Here is an 18,017-nt window from a genome sequence, read left to right as displayed (position 1 = left end):
GAAGAGGCTGGGAATGGAATATTAATGGAAAAAATGGATGCATACTCCATCCTCAAGGCAAAGTCGTGACCTGCTAACTGGTACCAATTCCTTGAACCCTTGCGGGACAGACACACAGGCGATCCCTGTGTCCTGCCTTCAGGAAAAACGTCCTGGATAGTTTCTCACGTCAGGTCCGAGAGGAGGAAAAGGATGGGAGCTAGGTTCGATGGGAGGGTTCCCAGGACCTTAGGATTACGGTAACGCAGTAGAGTCATCTTCCGATGAGAAGCTGCAATTGTAGGGAAGTTATTATGCTTGGTAGTCACGTGAGTTGCGGCTCGACTGGGTCTAGGGATCGGATCTCTCCTTTTGCTTCATGATGCTCCCCAGAGACGTTTGAGTTGACAACCTGCTCCACACTAGATTCTAAGCTCCAAGAGGCGGGGGCCGTATCTGTCCTGTTGATTGCTCACATCAAGTTCCCTAGCCCAACCCCCAAGTCCTAGCAAAGGCCATGCACAGAGGAGGGAACTCGAGTGATACTCGAACAAGTAATTGCTGCCTGCCCAGCTAAGGCTGACAGGGAAAGGATAAAAACCAGGTGCAGACTCCTCCTAGAGGAGATGATCGTATCCTATCAAATACGATAGCAAACAACTGCAATCGGAGGCAGCCGGAACTCCCGAGGCTAAAGCTTTTAGACCAGAATGCAGACATCTCCCGACAGATCCTGTTTTAGTATCTTGGTTTTGGAGTCAACAGGAGCAGGGACCTGCACACACTTGGATTCTTGCAGTATGTGGTCATGTCAAATGCTTCTCTCAAGTCGCCCACGAAGCCAGGCAACAGCCCCGCCCTACCCGATGCACCCCGACCCCTCCATTTTCCCACATCCACCTGGGGCTCACTTTTCTCCAAGACCTCTGCTCTCCTGACTTCGCCTGGGGTCTGAGTGTCTTGGAATGAGACTAGTTCACTGAGACTGGGAACAGGATCTTGGGGAGGGTCCCCTCTGAGGGTGATGACAGGTAGGACAGACAGGCAGAAAACATAAGTTGAAGTATTTTTGTTTTTTTATATACAGAATACAGGAAAGTTTCTGTAAAGTCTAAAACATTACAATTACTATGTACATTGGTACTACTTGGGGTTGGGGGAAGGGGAGAGGAGGGAGCCAGGGGTGGGAGGAACAGGAGAGAAGTGGCAAGAGAACAAAAAAAGGAGACGAAACAGGTTTACGACAAAAACGTTTTTGCTACAATAGACAATTTGAAGAAAACGCTCTACCACATGTAGTACTGTACAGTTTTTAAAAACATTGAAAAAATGTCATCACTAGATGTATTTACACAAAATCCAAATACACTTTTCCTTATTTGAAATAAAATAGATGGACAGCCAGAAAAAGAATTCATTTCTCATTTGTCCATAATACACAGTAGCTACCTGTAGTGCAACCGCTGCAGAAAGGGAAAATAACTCGGAGGGTGGGAACCACGGAAGTCGGGTGGGTAGCGATCTTTATATTAAATAAAACAATGATATTGTATAGATTTTGCTGTATGAAAACTGTATTTTTTTCTTTTAATATAAAACTATTGTCACTGCCACAAAATAGAACAAGTTTCTGATTATTTTACAACGGCGGGCGAGGGGGAGGGAGCAGGAGGCGGGTGGGGAACGGTTTGGTGTCGGAGGAAGTGTCCAGACCATCGGCCTTCCCCTCCCTGCCCACGCTGTTCCTCAGCTCGGGTCTGCCGCTTTCCCATGAAATGTCGAGTACAAATATATGTGCAAATGCCCCCTAGAACTTGAGAAAAGAAAAAGGATCTTTAAAAAACAGTCAAAAGGTTTTCTTCATTTCATGCAAAGATTGTAGTTGGAGGGTTTCCGGTGGAGTATAGAAAAAACCCGGGCTTGGTTTGTGTACATTTTTGCATTGCAGGAGTCTCGGGTCGGGCGGACGGGCGGGTGACGGGGTAGCCGCCAGTCCTAGGGAACGGAGTTGGAACGCAGCACGGGGCCCTGGTGGGGCTTGAGAGACAGCTTCTCGGCCAAGACCCCATCCTGCAGCAGGCCAGCATCGCCTTTGGGCTGTTTGGTCGCAAACTCAGTGATGCTGAACACAAACTGCAGGCACCCCAGCTTGATGTAGCTGCCGTGGTGCAGTAAGGCCGTGCCCTCCCAGCCGGCCCCACTGCCCCCAATCAAGCTCGAGCTGCTGGCTTTGCAGTTGCAGGGTCTCCGCTGTGGCCCCTGGGCCTGGGAGCTCATCATGGCTGCCTCCTCACTTGGCTCTTCATCCTGTTTCTGGTGCCGGCGGCGCCCTGGGAACAAGGAGGGTGGTCACGGGACAGGAACAGTGAGCAGCCAACCCACCCGAGGCGGTTTGCCAGTGCTGGGCCCCTGCACCTCCCCATTCTAGCTGCTATGTGACTCGGGCTGAGGGACACCCGGAAAGGGCCAGGGGAGTCTGAAGTCCCCAGGCAGGTGTGTGCCCAGCACTCGCTTCTCTGTGGTCTCCCTGGGCCCGCGAGCAAGGAGAGCCTGGCCGACGCGACCCGGAAGGCAAGAGAGCAGGCCATCGGCAGAAAGCCAGAGCCACCCTGAGGGGGTCTTAAGAGAACACGTCCGAAAAAATGGCCGGCTTCGTGGCCACAGGCTCCGACTTACTGATGACACTCTGCACTTTGGCAACAATACTGCTTGGGGGGGTTGGCGGGGTCTTCTCAGAGAAGTCACATGAATACAGCACATTGTCCACCGTTGTCCCGTGTTCACTGTAGTTTAACAGCTCATAATGTTTGGTATTCTGAGGAGGAGGAGGGAAGATAAGATGTGTGGTCTGCTGCGTGGGGCCTGGGGCTAAGGGGAGAGAGGACACATGGAGAAGGCTGTGCTGCTCTACCTGGGGAGCTCTCTTTGTTCCCCAGTCAAGCCCCCCTGCCCTGTCTCTTTAGAATGGGGCTCAAGACTCACCTCCTCAGGGAAGCCTACCTTCCTAGTGGCCCTCACCCCCCGCTCTCCCACCACTGCTCTACTCTGCCTCCTGGGTCCTGGCTCCTGTAGAAATGCTATTCGCTGGCACAGAGGGCCTGGCTTCCTTCTATGCAGGTCCCCTCCCCTGCTTCCAGGTGGGCTCCCCCCACCCCGCTGAGCCCGTGACCAACCTCAGGAGAAATGGTAGCACCGCTCCTAGGGAGCGTTAGTCACGGCAGGATGCCCTTTCACACCAAGACCCTTCTACTCCAGGAATGACAGCGAGCGAAGAAAAGAAGACCTCCCATCTCCCTTCCCCTCACCCAGGGCACTGAACAAAAACCCTGGTGCCTGGGAGAGGCCTCAGGCTGTGAGAGCTCTCCCACCCCTTCCCCACCCCTCACCTCATCATAGAATATGCAGGCGTGTTTCCCAGACACGTAGTTACAGTGACCATAGTTTGTAAGGCACACGTCCATGTCAGCTCCTGTAAGGTGGCAGGAGTAGAGGCAAAGGCAGGCAGAGAACAGATGGTAAGGTGTATGCATGGGAAGGTGGGGGGCAGGGAGTTAGCTTCTGGGCGGGCACCGGGAAGACCTTAGGGGGAGACCAGCTCAGGGCCCCTTCCTTGTATATTTGAACAAAAACCAGCGTCTTTTTCACTCCCCTTCTGAAGAACAGGTGTCCCTGCCAGCTGATCTCCTTCAGAACATGTGGCTGCTGCCCAGAAGGGAACAGTGAGCTCCTGAAGAGGGTGGGTTATTTCCATGAGGGCACAACATGGGGTGCGGGGCTCATAAATCCTATCTTTGGAAAGAAAGGAAATTTCTAGGCCAAAGGCTAATCTGACTGTCCCTCTGTACAAGATGCAGGACTACAAGATGAAGGTTATGGGTGTGTGAGCACCATCACTTTTTCAAAGACCTCCAGGGACAAAGTATGTGCCCTCTCCTCCGGTTTTAGCTGCTTGTTTAAAATGCCTCACTGAGCAGCAGTCACGGCTGACTTTCCCCTCTCCTGATATCACGCTGGGCCCAAAGCAAAAGGGCTTGAGGCAGGGAAGGCAAGCAACCGACAGTCTCCTTTCTTAGTCCCTCTTGCCCAGATATCTGCTGGGTTAAACCAGTCGGCCCGAGGGAGGGTTTCCCTCACCCCTTCCTGGCCTCCGCGGGAAGGGGTGGTAGTTTCTAGGGCTGAACAGATGCGGTGCCCCCCCTGCCCCCAGCTGGCTCACCTGTCCCGATGTAGAGGGTTCGATAGCACATGTTCACAGCTCCTCCCAAACCCAAGAGAGGGTAGAACACAGCTCGGGCCTGTACTTCCTTTCTTTGCACTACAAGACAAACACAGGGACAGGATCATTCAGAAACTCAGAACCTGGACCTTTGGCTCACGGTCTAGAGAAAATAATCCCACTAGATGAGTCATCTTTCAAAACTCACCTTGGACACTGGGCTGCTTCAGGGTGGCACTCTCTCCCCCCACCCACAGCATTTCCAACACGGGGTAAGAGAGACCATCTTTGAAAGTGGTCACAGAATTCAAAGATGAAACTACTTTAAGTTCCTGGGCTGACTGGTTTATCAGGGATATACCAGATGTACTATAGGGAGGCCAAGCAAAACAACAGTAGGCACAGACCAGTGCTTCTCGAACTTTAACGTGCATATGAATCAACTAGAGATCCTGTCAAAATGCAAATTCTGATTCTGTGGGTCAGAAGAGGGGCCTGAGCTCTGCGTTTCCAACAAACTCTCAGGTGATGCTGATGCTGCTGGTCTGGGGACCACACAATTTCAACCAGTAAGGCTCAGTAATGGTTAATGCTCAAAGGAATATCCAAAGCAGTTAAATGTCTTGGGAAAAATTTTCAGGAGACTAGCCCAAATGTTACTTTATTTACTATTATTATTATTATTATTATTATTATTATTATCGTCATCATCATTATTTTTAACGTAAGCTCCACACCCAACATGGGGCTCGAACTCCTGACCCTGAGATCAAGAGTTGTATGCTCTACTGACTGAGCCAGCCAGGTGCCCCTAGATCAACTGCTATTCTGCTTCTCACCTTGAACTTGAAAAATTCCCTTTTGGGAAACCTTTGTAACCCAAATATTTGGAAGTAGTTCAGCAGAAAGTGCACCACATATACCCAAAGGCATTCGTAGCTGCTTTGTGTGTCTCAAAGCGGATGAGCACGAAAGTTACAACAGACTTTCCCGAGTCTGACGTGAAAGCTGTGGTTGCGATTTTGTTCCAGCTTTCTGGGAAAAGAAACCACGGCACTTTATTAAGGCCATCAAAGGCACACATGGAACACTGAGATAGTCAAAGCCAAGACTCCTCAGGAGGGGAGACGGCCGCTCACATGCACAGGGGAGACCTGACGGTGGGCTGCGGCGGCAGGGGTGTGCGTGCGCACCTTCTGTGTGGTGCCCTCCAGAAGCCAGCGGATGTGCCCCGACACTGCCCGGTGAAGCTTGGACCCGGGAGGGGAAAAGCTGATGTATTCTCTGCAAGGCCAGAAACTTGATCAGCTTCTCGTCCAGCATATTTATCTCGATTTCTATTAACCAAAGAGAGAGATTAAAAAAAGCAGCTGAGGAGGAATTGGAATGTGGAAGTAGGTGAGGGTCACAGAGCAAATAGTTAAGCATTCCTAAAATCTAGCCAAGTGATTTTTCTCGAACAGGCAAGAGTACAAAGTGGCCTAAGGATCCAGAGCTCAGCATCTCACTGGCTGTTTGCAGTGAGATGGACCCCAATGCAGCCTGTGCAGATGCCTCTTGCAGTGGGCAGCTTGATTTTAGGTTAAGTGGTCCTGGAAAGGTAGAACAAAATAGACCACCTGCCTGCCTGTGGAGGAGGCCTGGATGTCGGACATGGAGGCTTAGATCTGCTACCCACCCTCTTCAGAGGTCAAGCTCTGCCTCCATTCTCTTCGACTTTGGGAACAAGGCCCTCCTGGTTTTATTCTGCCTCAAGTAATTCTCTTCTCACAGGTTCAACTTGGTCCCACTCTCCTTTCACCTTGGAGTCTGTGTATAAGCACGTGTAGAAGGCAGAGGTGGGAGGGAGCCTTCTTTCTTAACCCACATCCCCAGCCCTCGGAGGTCAGGCATCCCTTCTGTTCCTTTTCTGAAATGAGCTCGAATGCCGCGCAGGGACAGCACCTTCACGCAGCAGCAGCTGGTGGGAGAGCAGCAGCTCACGCACTCACCTCCATTGACATCCATAAATGCTCGCAATGAGTTGGTGAGGTCCACCATGGCAGTAGAGTTGGCTGGGAAAGAGGGTACGGTTAAAGCGCTTCCTATGGATAACGTGCCGGGGCTGACCTTGCCATCTGGGGACGGAGCAGGAAGACTGTTACTTACGTCGCCTGAGGGAAACCCACCGGTCCAATCCCCCACTGCCGAGACAGGTCTGGATTTCGGACCCAAGGTGATGTTCCCTTCTTGATTCTCACCCCATAGGCTCTGGAACTCCTAGAGCTAAAAATGTGTGGTGAGGAAGGGCAGATGGAACGACAACGCACCCGGGCACGCAGGAGTCTCCAGAGCACGGAGAACCAGTGAAATCTACTGCTCTGGGAAATGTGGTAGGGTGGCTTTGTTCTCTGGGCCGTGACTACCTCCCTGCTGCCTCCAGTCATTCAACTAAGTGGTGCCTGCCCCTGCGTTTCCTGCCTCCTGAAGTTCGACTCACAGGATGCAAGATCTATCCAGGCTGGTATTTAGAGGTAAACAGAGACAGGAAAAGAGCCTGAGGGTAGGGGCCATCCTGGGACCAGGGGCCCCCATGCAGAGAAGTCACAGTCACCTGGTTACCGAGACTCCCAGCTGACTAGGAGGCCAGCTTCAGTTCAGACGGGAGAGACCACAGGGGGTTCCAGCAGCATCTGAAACCTGGTTCAGATGCTGGGGTCAGCAATCTCGAGGTCCAGAGTGCTGACTGGGGACAGCTGAGAGAGCAGGTCCACACTAGGCCAAGTATGGGTGCAGGGGACCGCCTTTCTGCAAGTGGCCCAAGGGTGAGCTTCTGGGCCGGATCAGCCTCTTTGGGCATGCCACTCTGCATCTATCCTGAAAGGTGGTGCTGCTTTCTAACTCTGCCTTCCCTGGCATGGAAGCTCCTTCAAACCAGGGGGCTCTGAGAATCTGGATCAGGTGTGACCTGGTCTCTGGTGTGGATCATGAAACACGGAGGCCATCACCTAGAACCTCAGGCTGGCCACAGGGGTTCCAGAGATCATGCTGCCTTCCTCTAAGGTGATGGAACAAAACAAGCAGAAGACTAGGCCTGAAATGGGAAGGTGGAGTCAGGAGACCCAGCCGTGGTTCCGATCCTGCCACTGACTCGGTAGGTGACCTAGAGGAAATCACTTCAACTTTCAGAGCCTAAGCAACCCCACCAATAAAATGGGGGACAAGTTAACACATGCTTTCTCCTCTATCACATAAATGGGGAGAGGACAAATAAGACCGAGATCAAAGTCCTCTGAAATATGCACAGGAACGTAAGTGTTTTCTGAAGTTTAACTGCCAGAAAGAGCATGAAACTACTCCAAATCACCCCCAGGTTGAGCACCACTCACCTGATGATGGCGCTGGTGAGCAGAATCGTTGGTTGGCTCCTGTGGCCAAGATACCATCTCCTGCTGCTTGGGGGGGAGTGAGCACCCGGGTGGCATTTGGGGGTGAGCCCAGTGGCCTTGAATCTGTCAACGGAGGTCCTATCTGTGATTGGACAGTCTTTCTTTGCAAAGTGCTGGTGTTCTCGATGCTGGCACAAGAGCTGGGAATGGAAGGGGGCAGGCTTGGGACAGGAACCAAACTCCTCTGGGGGCAAGAGCTGGGGCCAGTGGCATTCTCTGTCTTCACAATGATGCCGACGGTGTGGTTCTGAAGCCCCCCAGCCGCTGGTGGCGTGAGGGGCCGGGGCCAGCCTTGCCGGTGGGAGAGGCCTGGTAAGGGGGTGTTGGCGCCTGGAAGTCGCCGGGGGTCCGTGGAATCGGTGGGGTTGCTGTAGAGGTGTGGGCCATTGGCTTTCACCTCTGTGCTCACTGGCCCGTTGGCAGTCCCGCAGGGGGCTTTCTTGGATTTTTCCGCACAGGAACTGCAGCTGATGTCCTCTAGGGCTGGGGGCTGGTGGGGTGGAGAGCAGCTCAGGGAGTTCTGGGAGCTAATCCCTGAGGGGCAGGATAAGGGGCAGTGGGAAGGTGTAGGTGCCTTGTCAGCTGTTTGCAGGGAGGTGGTGATTGAGCTGTCAGTCACAATAACAGGCTTAATATCAGCCTTCTCTGTCTGTTCAGAGTCCCAATGCGAAGGCATCTGCTTAGCAGATAAATGTTTCAATATGCTGCACTGGAGCGCAACAACACTACAGAGCCACTGCAATGGAAGGAGAGGAGAGGAGAGGAGGGTGAGATGCCTGGGAGGCGCTGGTCCTTTCTGCCCCAGAGGCCAGGGCTACAGCACAACTGATAAACACTGTTTCCAAGGTCCCACTGCAAATGCCCAGAAAAGGTGTGCTTGACTTCTGATAAGATTCCATTTCCATTCCCAAGCAAGACTTATTGGTATACCCAGCAGCCAACACCCTGGTCGGCAGAGCTCACCTTGTGAACCAATATCCAGCAAGTACCCTAAGCAACTGCTGTGTGTCCAGCCCTATCAGCTAACCTCTCTATGGGTCTACTGGTCTCTTTCTGCAAGACAGACTTGCTCATCTCACAGCACACTGGAGGACGGATGGAGAAAAACAGACTGCTTGACTGTATTTCTTTTACTTGCCTCAGAATATCAGCCAGAGGTTCTCTCTGGAATATTCAACCATTGGGGGCTGGAGAGTGGGGGTCGGTGGGATTGCAGAAGATGGGGATGGGAATGGCACTGAGGCTACTTCCAGTAACAGCTGTGGTGAGAAGGAAGGAAGATTGGCTTTGGAATCCCAGCCCTGCCTTCACTCACCTCTTGCTGCTCTGCCTGGGTGGCTAAGTGCTCAGAGTTCAAAAGGTGCGTCTGTGATTCCTCGGGGATCCCGTTGCAGATCAGCTCCCCATCCCGAATGGCCGCGGGTGCAATGAGAGGGGGTGGAAACTGGTACTGAGATTTTATAGCATCGGGAACCTGTTTAGTATAGAAGGAGGAGGAGACGGAGATAGTGCCGACATGTCCAGTTGATTCTGCCTCTTCTGTCTGCGGTGCTGATGCCCGCGGGACCATCGTGCACTCTGGGGTCCACTAAGACAAGGAGGCTCAGTGGGCTGCAACCGCTCTGTGCCTCAGACACACACGCATTAGCTAGAGAAGGCACAGAGCTGGAAACGACAGGCGTGCGCCCCGTCCCCCACTTTCTTCATTCAGGTCTACGGCCCGCAGAAGCCAGAAACCATTGCTTTGGCCTAAAGAAGTGTAGGGCTGACACTGGACACAGCTTCAGAGTGGTACTCTCTAGGCTCTTACTGCTCAGCATCAAGTTTGGGAGAGTAAGCCGTATCTGAGAGGCAAAACGTCAAAGGAGGTCACATTTACAGTGGAAACGCTCAGCATGAAGTCTGGCCTGTGATAAGCACTCAGTCAATGTCAGTTTTCTTCGTCCACTCATTCATGACTCATGAAACAACTGAAGACCTCTTTGTTGTACAAAGACAGAAGACACGTTCTGAATCACGCCATGTAAGGATGAAAGAGCCACACAACAAGCCAAGAGTCATTCATACATTCAACCAACATTTATTGAGTACCTCCTGAGTCTGGACACTGCACCCAGTCCTAGAGATCCAGAGATGAAGAAAACTTAAGCTCTGCCCTCAAGGAGCTCACAGTCTCGTTGGGGGAGATAAACATTACAATACAGTGTAATGGGTCCTAGAATAGAGGCATGGCTAAGGAACTATTAAAAATATGGAGGAGAGTGCTTGTTTCTGTCTGGGGGACAAGGACAGATTTTATAGGAAGGCAGTATTTGAGACTTGGAAGTTGAGAACTTCCAGGCAGACAAAGGGGAAATAAGGGTAGGGGAGCAGCATATAAGGCATAGAGATGTGGAAGCACATGACGGACTTGGAAAACATTTGAAGAACAGATTTGGTGACCGAGTCCCTATGGAGGATAACAGAAGAACTGAAAACGGTTCCCAGAATTTTGCCTTGAAGGACCGGGTTGAGATTGCGGTCATTCACTGAAACAGGAAATACAAGAGAAAGAGCAGATTTGGAGGCAGAAGACTTTCGGTCTTGGGCAAGTTGAGACTGAAGTGTCTGTGGGATGGGCAGACAGATATGAATCCAGACATGAGGAGAAAGTCAAGAGATATGGAACTGAGAGACAGCACCATTAACGGTGGTGGCTGGTGCCATGGGCTTGTCCAAAGTCAGCCAGGAATGGGAGGGGGAGGAGTGGAGTGGTAGGCAAGCCTAAGGTTGCCCCCCTTGGCGAAGAGTGAAGGGGTAGCAGGAAGAGGAATCCCTAACACCAAGTTCTTGGCCAATTTTGCTGCCCTGCTCTATATCAACAATAAGGATGGTTCAGGTCAGAGCTGGAACACTGTCCACCACCGTCCTGTGCTACCACAGTTCTCACTTCACTCTCAAATTGTCCAGTACGGAATGCTCAGCAGGCAGCTCTTTCTGCCCACGTGTCCTGTCCCCGTGCTATAACAAAAATACTTGTCTGCCCTGCAAGGGAAAAAAAGTGCTATTCAGGCAACTCGTGCCCTTGGATTTTCCTCAAGAATAGGGAAAGCTTGGAGCACCCAGGTGGCTCAGCTTGTTGAGCATCTGGCTCTTGATTTCACTCAGGTCATGATGTTATGGTTCAGGAGATGAACCCGCATCTGGTTCTGCACTGACAGTGCAAAGCCTGCCTGGGATTCTCTCCCCACCCCTTCACCCGTCTCTGCCCCTCCCCTGCTTGTGCTCTGCTTCTCTCGCTCTCAAAATAAATAAATAAACATGAAGGTGGGGCGGGGGGGGGGGGGAGAATAGGGAAACCTTTGGAGGGGGAGAGGGCACTGTGAAACAGAATTTTCTCAAGGCTTTCTGGGACTGTTCACTTCAGCTGCCAGGCTCTCTTCCAAATCCACGTGGTGAATTACACAGTTTAGTTTACTTTCAGATCTGTTTTACTGAGATATGAGGCATGCCACCTCTATAATACCCCCAACTGAAAACACCTTGATTTAATTTTAGAAACCGGTATTTATATTGAAGTATAAATATTTACACACTTAAGAGATTGTTATACAATTCCCAACAGTTAACATCTTGCTAGCACTGACATTCACTGGAAGTGATAGGAGTGGGGTGAGTGATTTAAAGCGTTGCTGCCACCAAGTGGCCATATTTGAGAATTGCTGGTCTCCACTGGCACACAGCACAGTCTGTGTGAGGGATTATTCCAAAAAGGGAAAAATTAAGCTTCTATGTGGGTCCACGGTGTTGGGCTCTCTAGGTTAAATGAATGAGGAAACTGAATGGCTTTTGAGAAACAGCCTCAACACCACCAAATGCTTTTCAATAAAGGAATTTTTTCTGTTGATCTCAGCAGATCTCAGCTAAAGTTGACACTTTAGCAACTGTCAAGTGCATAAGAATGTTAGATATTATTACGGCAAGGCCACAACTTGGCACAACTTGGAATATTCGTTATATATTACCAGCACCTTGGAAAAACAGATTTACTCTCCTTTAGGCATTTTCCTCTTAAGTTTCTCAACTGGGATAGCTCCTCCCTTCCACATGGGTCTCTGCTTCATCACCACCACCTTCACCCCGCCAGACAGCTCTTGGAAAGGGGCCACCTCCCAGGAACAGATAGCATGAGTACCAGGCCAGGGGTGGCAATAGCAGAGCACATCCGTCTGGCGGAAGGGGCTAACGAGCACTCATCAGGAGAACTGAAGACTTGCAGAGTTTGGGGTTTGGCCTTGGTAATCCTGACCACCACCCTCAAGTATTAAAATGTGTGGTCACATTCACCACTTGTTGAGACACCACAGACAAATCTCAGGGCTTCAGTCTCCCTGTCTATAAATTTGGGACCACAATCCTCTGTCTATCCCATGAAAGCAATCAGAGCCCACTCTCCTGCCTGCTCCAGGTTGGGACTCACCTTCAAGCTTCTTCTTTTGACTGACTGGAGCACTCGGCGGTTGGGAGGGTGCTTCTTGTGGATTCGGTTCAGGAAGTCCACTTTGACCACATGCTGCGAAATGGTGTCCTGGAAACGGTCAAACACCTGGCACCGATTGCTCAGAGTCATATTCTTCTGGTTCAGCTAGGGACAAAGCAGACACACTTTTACAATGACCCTCAAAAGGCATCCCCTCCCAACTAACTATCCTCTAGGTCTGAAAAATAGAAGCCCTTGGCCAAATAGGTTCCTTCTGTCAGGGGCTGATACGTCAACACCCGTGTCAGAGGGCTAGGGAACACCGGTAAGACTTTCTCCCTCAGTCCTGCCTGGTCCAGAGAGGGAAAACTGGTATGTTCCTATTCCCTAGAGAGGCTTGCGGGGGACAGGAAATAGGAAATTAGTCACAAGTACCCTTCAAATCCAGCCTGACAGCTCAGACCACCTTTTGCCAGTGGACCCTAACAGAGCACAGGTTTCAGAGGACAGGCGGGCCTTGGCCCTTGAGACCCAGACTCCCTTTCTAGCAAGGCACTCATTCCCACGGGAAGCAGGACGGTTTCCTATATAGGAGCTTGGCTAACAGCAAGGATCAGCACCAGAATCCTGTGTGCTCTGCTCTATTCCTCTTCCAACATACCAGGGAACATTAGTGAGCCCATCTGGATATCACAGTCCTGCTCTAGAGGAGGAGGAAAACCTGGGCTGCTCTAAGAGGCTGAAGGGAGGGAAGAAAGAATTTTGCGCAGCAGCATCCAGAGGCATATAAAAACTATGCCACTTTCCCTCTAAACTTTAATGCAAAAAAGATCTGCTCAGAAGCTTCATGATTAGTAAGGTAGGAAAAACCCCTAAGTGGCTAAGTAAATAAATTATCTAATTAATAATTTTTCATCTGTTGGAAAGTTGCTCTTTAAGATTCATATTTGGGCGTATAGCTGATGGTAGTTTTTTTCTGGTTTGGCAGGAGGCAAAATGAAACACTCGTAACTGAGCTTGGAGAGAAGCTTCCTCCTACATAAACCTTTCTGAGCAGCGTTAGCCAAATGAAGAGGCCAAAGCAAACGTTTTTGCCCCATGTGTGCAAGTCTATAACCAAGGCTCCTCAGTGCAATGTGAGGAGCACTCTGTCACGCTGAGGGGTCAAAAGACATTCCGTGGTCATTACCATCTCAAACACAACGTCTTAAGCAATAATCTTTTTAATCTGGAAAGGCTGAACTTATAAGGGAGCTGCTCTTCTGAAGCCCTCACCCATTCAACCTTGTAAACGGCTGTTCTTAGTGCCTAGAAGGAAAGGGCCTAAGCCTAAGCCTCTTTTGGAGATAGCAAACTACAGTTCTGTTTTAGCCCCAGGAAGTGTCTGGAAAATGTACCCAAGACTCCTGGGAGATAAGATAAAAGGACCCTTACACCAGTCATTCATTCAACAACTCACTTACTATCATGCACCATGATAAGGTGGGGGTCAAAAACTAAAGAGAAGGGGAAGATCCTCATGTGATGCCTAGGACACGTTAGTGTTCAATAAATGGCTGATTGTTTGGAACACTGTTGTCCATGTCAATTCTTCAATTCTCCCAAGTTAGTGGGATTTGACTGTCTGTCATTCCTGAGATATGAGAATAAACGTTTTAGAATTTCTAGTTTGCTCCCTCTAAAAATAAGAGACAGGAAAATACAGAGGCAGCTACCACGAGAACATTTATTCCCATGAGCTGGATCGAATATACGCCCCCCCCCTTCATGGCTATAACATCAACTGCTCAATTCACCATGGAATAAATTTATGTATAAACAATCAAGTCTGCCTGTACAGCTAAAACAAGGCATTGTGGGAAAATGCAAAACGCACAGCTGAGGCATGTCAAAATGATTGGAACTGAGTAGGATGGTCTACAGAAATCCGTATTTGAGAGATTATATAGCGAACTCTGGTACAAAGCTGACCTTACTATGCTTTCTACTGAATCAGGCCATGCCCTGGCTGTGCCCAGAGAGAACAGAAGGGACAATGCTGTGCTTACCACCACATGTTCGATGTGATTCGGACACATCCATCTGCCCAGGGGCATGGCAGTGAGCGGTGGCTCGAGGCAGTCCATGTGGAACAGGAGGGGGCAATAGTCACACTGGATGAGAGGGGCCACACGGCAGCTCCTGCAAAAAAGAGATGTAGGCCATTTCTGTGGCAAGATGGGAGAATTCAAACCAACTGTGCACTATGGAACAGCCTCTCCTTAATCCTCACAACGTTCTCCCAGGGCCTCCTCCCCCAGTGATCAGTTACACTCAGTTAGGAAGATGGATGAAGTTGGGGGCTACCACCAGGCTCTCCATTATTCTCTAAGAGGAATGTGTCTTGTGGGGAAGTGAATGTTTATTTGGAGTATAGCTAAAGTGGCTGTCAGAGCAGGAATGATCAATGCTCAGTGCCCACAGGGGGAAGATAGCCAACTCCGCTCTGATTTTTCTACTCCTTAAAAGAAAGTAACTACCTTATTTAAAAAAACAAACAAAAAAAACCCAACAACAACAAAAATCCCTCTAGCCCTGTTTCTAGAGTCTTACACTACAGCAAGAAAGGATTTCTCTTCTGCGTGAAGCACCCAGCAAAAATGACACAGGAAGAGTTGTGTTGGGAAAGAATTCTGTGATGTATTCATGTATATGCACAGTTCAGTTCAAGGGAGGGGCTTCAGCAAGTAACTATGATATTCCCTGGGTCCCTGAGGTGCACTGGAGCCTCAGTCTGGGCCTGGCTCAGAGTTCTTTCTGCTGCCCTACTATCTAGTTCCCTATAGCTTTTGTTGTGGAACCTTTCTTTCTTTCTTTCCTTTTTTTGGGAACATTTCTTTTTGATGGCTATTTTCTCCTGCTATCCTGCCCTTCTAAGATACCCAGGCCAGTAAGTCCAGCGTCAGTAATTGAAGCAGCTGGTTCCCGTCACTGAGGAGATCCTATTTGAAGGAAACCAGTGTCTCAGGGAAGCTACAACTGGGGCAGCCTGGAGGCTTTTGGAAGTCATCCAGTCTGATGCATGTTAGCTACCATGGATACTTGTACTGCTTTTAAACTCATCTTTGGTGATTTAAAAAGTTATTTGCCCTTTCCAGGGACCTGTGTCTGTGCTGGCCACGGTTCCTCCTGCTAGCTAGTCAAAATATCTCACGCTTCTGTTTAAGTCCAACCCCTCCTATTCGAGCCTCTATAAACACAGTCTACAGTACTTAAGGGAATTTGCTGTGAAGACAGTCAAGGCTCTGGTCAATTAGTCACTCAGTCTCTGTACTCATACCATCAGAATATGGGTTATCCACATTTAACAGACAGAGTTTGGGAGAGGTGATGGAAGAGAGAAAAAACCTCATTTGCTGAATATGGGGAAGAGTCCTTAGTACGGACGAAAAATACCTGTTACATGTGAAGCATACTTTGACTGGTAAGGGAACAAGACCATTGTGATCTAACTCATGCTGTGTCTTCTTAACATTTTTTCCCGTGGTTTCCTCCTTTCTTCTCCTCTTGCTAGAACCTAGAAGAGAAATTGATGGTGCTGAACTCTCTTGGATGCAGAGTTCCTAGTGTGGGATATGGAAACAACAATAAGTGAAAGGAACAGATCTCCGTAAAAGCATGTGCCACAGCCTAGACACAGGTCTCTTTCTGAGACCCCCTCGGCCGGTTTCAAATGAGAAAAAAGAATAGGAAGGGAGGAAAAGGAACACTGAGACATAAATCAGAACCATGGTCTGAAGTCACCTGTTCTGTGGCAGAAACACATCTATGTTTTGCAAACATGAAGTGGTCAGAAGCTTAGGTTGTTAGATACTGCAACCTAAGAAATACACATGCCCGAGTCAAATGGTCAACAAAGACTGTTCTGTGGAGGTGGCTGAAGAAAAGACTATAATTTTACTGCATTTTTATAGAAATCAGAAAAGTTTTGATTCTATATACCTCCTGCTGACTGAACAGCATTCTTAAGCCTGCCAATTTCACTTTCTCTGGGAAAAAGAAAATAACATCCAGAAGCTTTGTGGCATCAAGTAGAAGACATGATTAAAGGGGAAAAAAAGGGCAATTTGGTAACATTTTATCAAACTATAAATGCATAGTTGTAACTCAGCAATTCGAACAGTAGGAATTTACCCTACAGATACACAATGTTATATTTACAGAATTATTTGAAGAAGCATCTATAATAACAAAAGATCAGGAACAACCTGAATGTCCATTAATAGGAGATCAGTGAAATAAATTATGTCATGTCTATATGATAGACTATTATGCAACCATTAATAAAAACTGAGGAATGTCAACATTAATATGGAAAGATCTCTAGAGCATACTGTGAGGTGAAAAAAGCAAGATGTAGACTAGTATACCAAATAAGCTATTTAAAGGGAAAATACTGAGCATATTATGTTTCTTTGCTTATATACGCACAAAGAAATTCCAGAAGGAGATACACAAGAACCAAACAGTGGTTATCTGAGAGGGATATGAAGGTAGAGATCAGGCAAATGGCAGACAGGGGTGGAAGGGAAATCTTTCATTTTAAGCCTTTTTATATTTTTCGGCTTTTGAACCATGTGAATATATTACCTATATTTTTAAAAAGGGGATACCTTGAAGGGCAGAAACTAGAAAACTGAATAAGCACGGTCAAGGCTAAAACCTTCAAAGATGTCCAGGAAGAACAAAGAACAGGAACATGAGAGTAGCTACTCGCCCGGTGATCCCACAGGCAGCACTGCCCTCTGGCTGGACAGTAGTCTTTTGGGGCAGCTGGGGTGGGGGGTGGGGACATGACACTTTGGCTAACCTGGTAGTGCAGTGGTACAAGTCAGTTCATTGGGCAACTGAAATTGGGTGGGGTTCCGCTCCATGGCGGCAGCGATCAGCAGCTCAAAGGGCCGCCTTAGCTGGGGCTGCACATAGTCCGGCTCAGCTGCCACTGGCTCCTCGTCCACGTCAATGATGTCCTCGTCGACGTCATTCTGCTCAGAGGTGGGGGTCTCTGTGCTGGCGTTGGATGTGGGCGTGCCAGGCCGGCTGGCTCTCCTCTCCAGGATCCGGGCGTGGGCAATGGCCTTGAGTTCAGTTTTGCTGGCTGATCTGTCCAACAAGTCGGTATCACTGCTGGGAGATGTAGTCCGTTTGCCGGATTTGTCCACCAGTCCATTGACGTGGCCCAGCTCCTTTTTCTGCTCTCGTTTCTGTGCAAATGAACAGGTAGGCCCATCACATAAAGTACCACAAAACAGAAAGAGATGGATACTACAAAGACCACTAGCCAAACTTATGAAATTCTCCAACATGTTACAGACTCATCCACCTGGGGACTTGGAACACTGGTCTGTCCAAGTTGACAAAACTACAGCTGAACTAAACTAAAGCTGGCGAAACTGCAGCAGAGAATCACCAGACGGCAGGGAAAGTTAGAAACAATTACGCACATTTATCACACATCATTTACTTGAAGTCATCATTTGATGCACACCATCTCCATACAAAGTACAGGGGTAAAGGGATTAAAAGTTACCACAGCGAGAATAAATTTAGTGAGGCTAAGTGAGAACGGTGAGAAAAATATAGCAGGACTCAACATCACTGTAGTTTGCCATGGAGCATCCTGACCTCCTGAATGGGTTTAAGAATTTTGCTCAAAATAAAGTCTGCAAAAGCAAAGGTAAGATAGGCAAACAGAGGTCCCTGTCCAGGGAGGTTGGGTGCTGACAGGGAAAGTAACTACACTGCAAGGTGGTGGGGTTGTGTGTGGAAGGTAGCCACCCAGCGACCACAGTGTCTGAGAATTGTGGCTTTCAGTATTTCAAGTTTTACTAGGACTCTGGAAAGGACACTTCTTCAAATGGGAATGTGGGGAAATGGAAAAAGACTGTATTTATTC

At 49.1% G+C, this 18,017-nt stretch overlaps 1 protein-coding gene across 3 annotated transcripts in view; it reads right to left on the bottom strand.

The window, feature by feature from the left end:
• Window positions 1-1,037: 1,037 nt before the first annotated feature.
• PHF12 (PHD finger protein 12) overlaps window positions 1,038-18,017 on the bottom strand; it is a 41,418-nt gene continuing 24,438 nt past the window's right edge. For all 3 annotated transcript variants that reach the window (XM_045045125.1, XM_003996473.6, XM_045045126.1), the window contains 12 exons: window positions 16,932-17,325; window positions 15,518-15,638; window positions 14,131-14,263; window positions 12,083-12,247; window positions 8,939-9,097; window positions 7,564-8,359; window positions 6,187-6,312; window positions 5,389-5,532; window positions 4,196-4,294; window positions 3,366-3,448; window positions 2,656-2,794; window positions 1,038-2,309 (listed from right to left, as the gene is read on the bottom strand). In XM_045045125.1, coding sequence (XP_044901060.1) covers window positions 1,975-2,309; window positions 2,656-2,794; window positions 3,366-3,448; window positions 4,196-4,294; window positions 5,389-5,532; window positions 6,187-6,312; window positions 7,564-8,359; window positions 8,939-9,097; window positions 12,083-12,247; window positions 14,131-14,263; window positions 15,518-15,638; window positions 16,932-17,325 — 2,694 coding nt within the window. In that variant the 3' untranslated portion in view covers window positions 1,038-1,974. The remainder of the gene's footprint in view (window positions 2,310-2,655; window positions 2,795-3,365; window positions 3,449-4,195; window positions 4,295-5,388; window positions 5,533-6,186; window positions 6,313-7,563; window positions 8,360-8,938; window positions 9,098-12,082; window positions 12,248-14,130; window positions 14,264-15,517; window positions 15,639-16,931; window positions 17,326-18,017) is intronic.

The sequence above is a fragment of the Felis catus genome, chromosome E1 (genome assembly GCF_018350175.1).
Source record: "Felis catus isolate Fca126 chromosome E1, F.catus_Fca126_mat1.0, whole genome shotgun sequence".
Classification (NCBI taxonomy): domain Eukaryota; kingdom Metazoa; phylum Chordata; class Mammalia; order Carnivora; family Felidae; genus Felis; species Felis catus.
This window is presented reverse-complemented; position numbering and strand designations above follow the sequence as displayed.